Source organism: Charadrius vociferus, unplaced genomic scaffold, assembly GCF_000708025.1.
Source record: "Charadrius vociferus isolate BGI_N301 unplaced genomic scaffold, ASM70802v2 scaffold393, whole genome shotgun sequence".
In the NCBI taxonomy this organism is placed as follows: Eukaryota; Metazoa; Chordata; class Aves; order Charadriiformes; family Charadriidae; genus Charadrius; species Charadrius vociferus.
The window spans coordinates 1278689-1281238 of NW_009647760.1; the positions used below are offsets into that span (position 1 = coordinate 1278689).

General features: G+C 53.3%; 1 protein-coding gene across 1 annotated transcript in view; it reads left to right on the forward strand.

Annotated features, from left to right (window-relative positions):
* Nucleotides 1-2550, forward strand: part of RHPN1 (rhophilin, Rho GTPase binding protein 1) — a 33372-nt gene that overhangs the window by 15821 nt on the left and 15001 nt on the right. Inside the window, exon 3 of the mRNA XM_009882264.1 lies at nt 615-743. Within this exon, the coding sequence (XP_009880566.1) occupies nt 615-743 (129 nt within the window). The remainder of the gene's footprint in view (nt 1-614; nt 744-2550) is intronic.

A 2550-nucleotide genomic window follows, 5' to 3' on the forward strand; every position in this document is an offset into this window, starting at 1 on the left:
ATTGCTGGCTCATGGTCATCCTGTTGTCCACCAGGACTCCCAGGTCCCTTTCCACAGAGCTGCTCTCCAGGAGGTCAGCCCCCAACCTGTACTGGTGCATGGGGTTGTTCCTCCCCAGATGCACAACCCTACACTTGGCCTTGTTGAATTCCATTAGGTTCCTCTCTGCCCAACTCTCCAGCCTGTCCAGGTCATGCTGTAAGGCAGCACAGCCTTCTGGCGTGTCAGCCACTCCTCCCAGTTTTGTGTCATCAGCAAACTTGCTGATGGTACACTCTATCCCTTCATCCAGGTCATTGATGAATTTATTGAACAGGACTGGACAGGAAGGTTGCTTTAGGGGGAGAAGTAGCAGGTTCATCTGAGCAAGGTGCAACACTAATGAGTTTTGCCTGGCCTCAACCTCCACGGCAGAGTAGGCTAGAAGCTCTGGCTTCCCCAGTCCCCGTGATGTGCAGAGCAAGAGGCACAGCTCTGCGGGAAGGTTTGAATGGATGCAAGTGGTATTGCACCGCTGGATAACCTAATCTCTGTTTATCAATGCAGTCAAGTGTTGGTAAATAAAGGCATTGATGAAACAGGGGAGGTTTCATCTACATGGTGTTGTCTTGCAGGGCCACCAGTAACCACAAAGTCAAAGAGACGGTGGCCTTGGAGCTGAGCTATGTGAATTCCAACCTTCAGCTGCTGAAGGAGGAGCTGGAAGAGCTGAACAGCAGCGTGGACGTCTACCAGAATGACAGGTACGTGGGGCAGCTGAGCCGGGTAGGCAGCTGCCTGCAGTGTGGGAAGAGCAGCTTACGCAGTTGGGATTTTATTTTTATTATTATTATTTGAGTTTTGCTCTTTCTGGTAGTAAGGCAGCCTCTCGCCTTGTACCCGTTCCTCTGCCACCTTGTTTTGTGCAATGTTTGGACCTCTGGCAGGGACTACGGGGTGGTGGCTGGAGAATAGGGGATGACTTGGGCATGGACCAGATTTGCTGGAAACAGTTTTTCACCCAGGGAAAATGCATGTTTCATCTGCAGAGCTGCAGGGAGAGCAAACTCAACGGCATTCCCAGCAGATACTTGGAATCATAGAATGGTTTGGGTGGGAAGGGACCTTAAAGACCATCTAGTTCCAACCCTCCTGCCATGGACAGGGACACCTCCCACCAGAGCAGGTTGCTCAAAGCCCTATCCAACCTGACCTTAAAGACCTCCAGGGATGGGGCCTCCATAACATCCCAGGGCAATTAGTTCCAGTGTCTCACCACCCTCATAGTGAAAAATTTCTTCCGCATATCTAATCTAAATCTCCCCTCTTCCAGTTTAAAGCCATTACCCCTCATCCATCCCTTGTAAAAAGTCCTTCTCCAGCTTTCTTGTAGGCCTCCTTCAGATACTGGAAAGCTGCAATAAGGTCTCCCCGGAGTCTTCTCCTCCTCTTCTCTTAGGAGGCATTCGGGAATGGATGGTGTGTTCTTTTAACACCAATGTCCCACAGCAGGATGGATAAGTCAGAAACAATCATCTTCACTTGCATTGTCCCCCTTTCCTGAGCATCCCACTAGTTCATGATTTGTTTCCAGCTGGTGAAATAGTGTATTTAGCAGAAGAAATTAAAAGTGTGGCTGCTCAGGTGTCCAACCTCCTGTTCTGGTTGTTCCCAGAGTGGATTACTTACTGGTTTCTTTTCCCATCGAGGGTATTGGGTTATTCTACTCTCTTTCCGAGGTTAGTCATTTTGTTAATTGTAAATGATGTGTAGCTTTGAAATGCTTACCCAGCCACCTCAGGCTTGACTCACCGGAGTGGTAATCCTAGCACGCTCGCCAGCAGCGAACCAACGTGCCGGGACGGCTCGGCAGCGCCGTTTCACTGGGTGAGAAAAGCAGAAATCCCCAAGGCAGAATAGACGGGGACACTGCAGCAATGTGGGAGCCACTGCCGCTCCTTCCCGTCCCGAGATGGATGGGTGGATGGTGTTCAGTGACACCAAGCTGAGTGGTGTGGTTGACACGCCTGAGGGATGGGATGCCATTCAGAGGGACCTGGACAGGCTTGAGGAGAGGGCCTGTGTGAACCTCATGAGGTTCAACGAGGTCAAGTGCAGAGTCCTGCACCTGGGTTGGGGCAACCCCTGGTATCAGCACAGCATGGGGGATGAAGGGATGGAGAGCAGCCCTACCGAAAAGGACTTGAGGGTACTGACGGATGAAAAGCTGGACGTGAGCTGGCAATGTGCGCTGGCAGCCCAGCGAGCCCCCGGCATCCCGGGCTGCATCCCCAGCAGCGTGGCCAGCAGGGCGAGGGAGGGGATTGTGCCCCTCTGCTGCGCTCTGCTCTGGGGAGACCCCCCTGCAGTGCTGCCTCCAGCTCGGGGGCCTCAGCACAGGAGAGACATGGACCTGGTGGAGCGCGGCCAGAGGAGGGCATGGAGATGCTGCGAGGGCTGGAGCCCCTCTGCTGGGAGGACAGTCTGGGAGAGTTGGGGGGGTTCAGCCTGGAGAAGAGAAGGCGAAAAAGGGGAGACCTCAGAGCCCCTTCCAGTCCCTAAAGGGGCTCC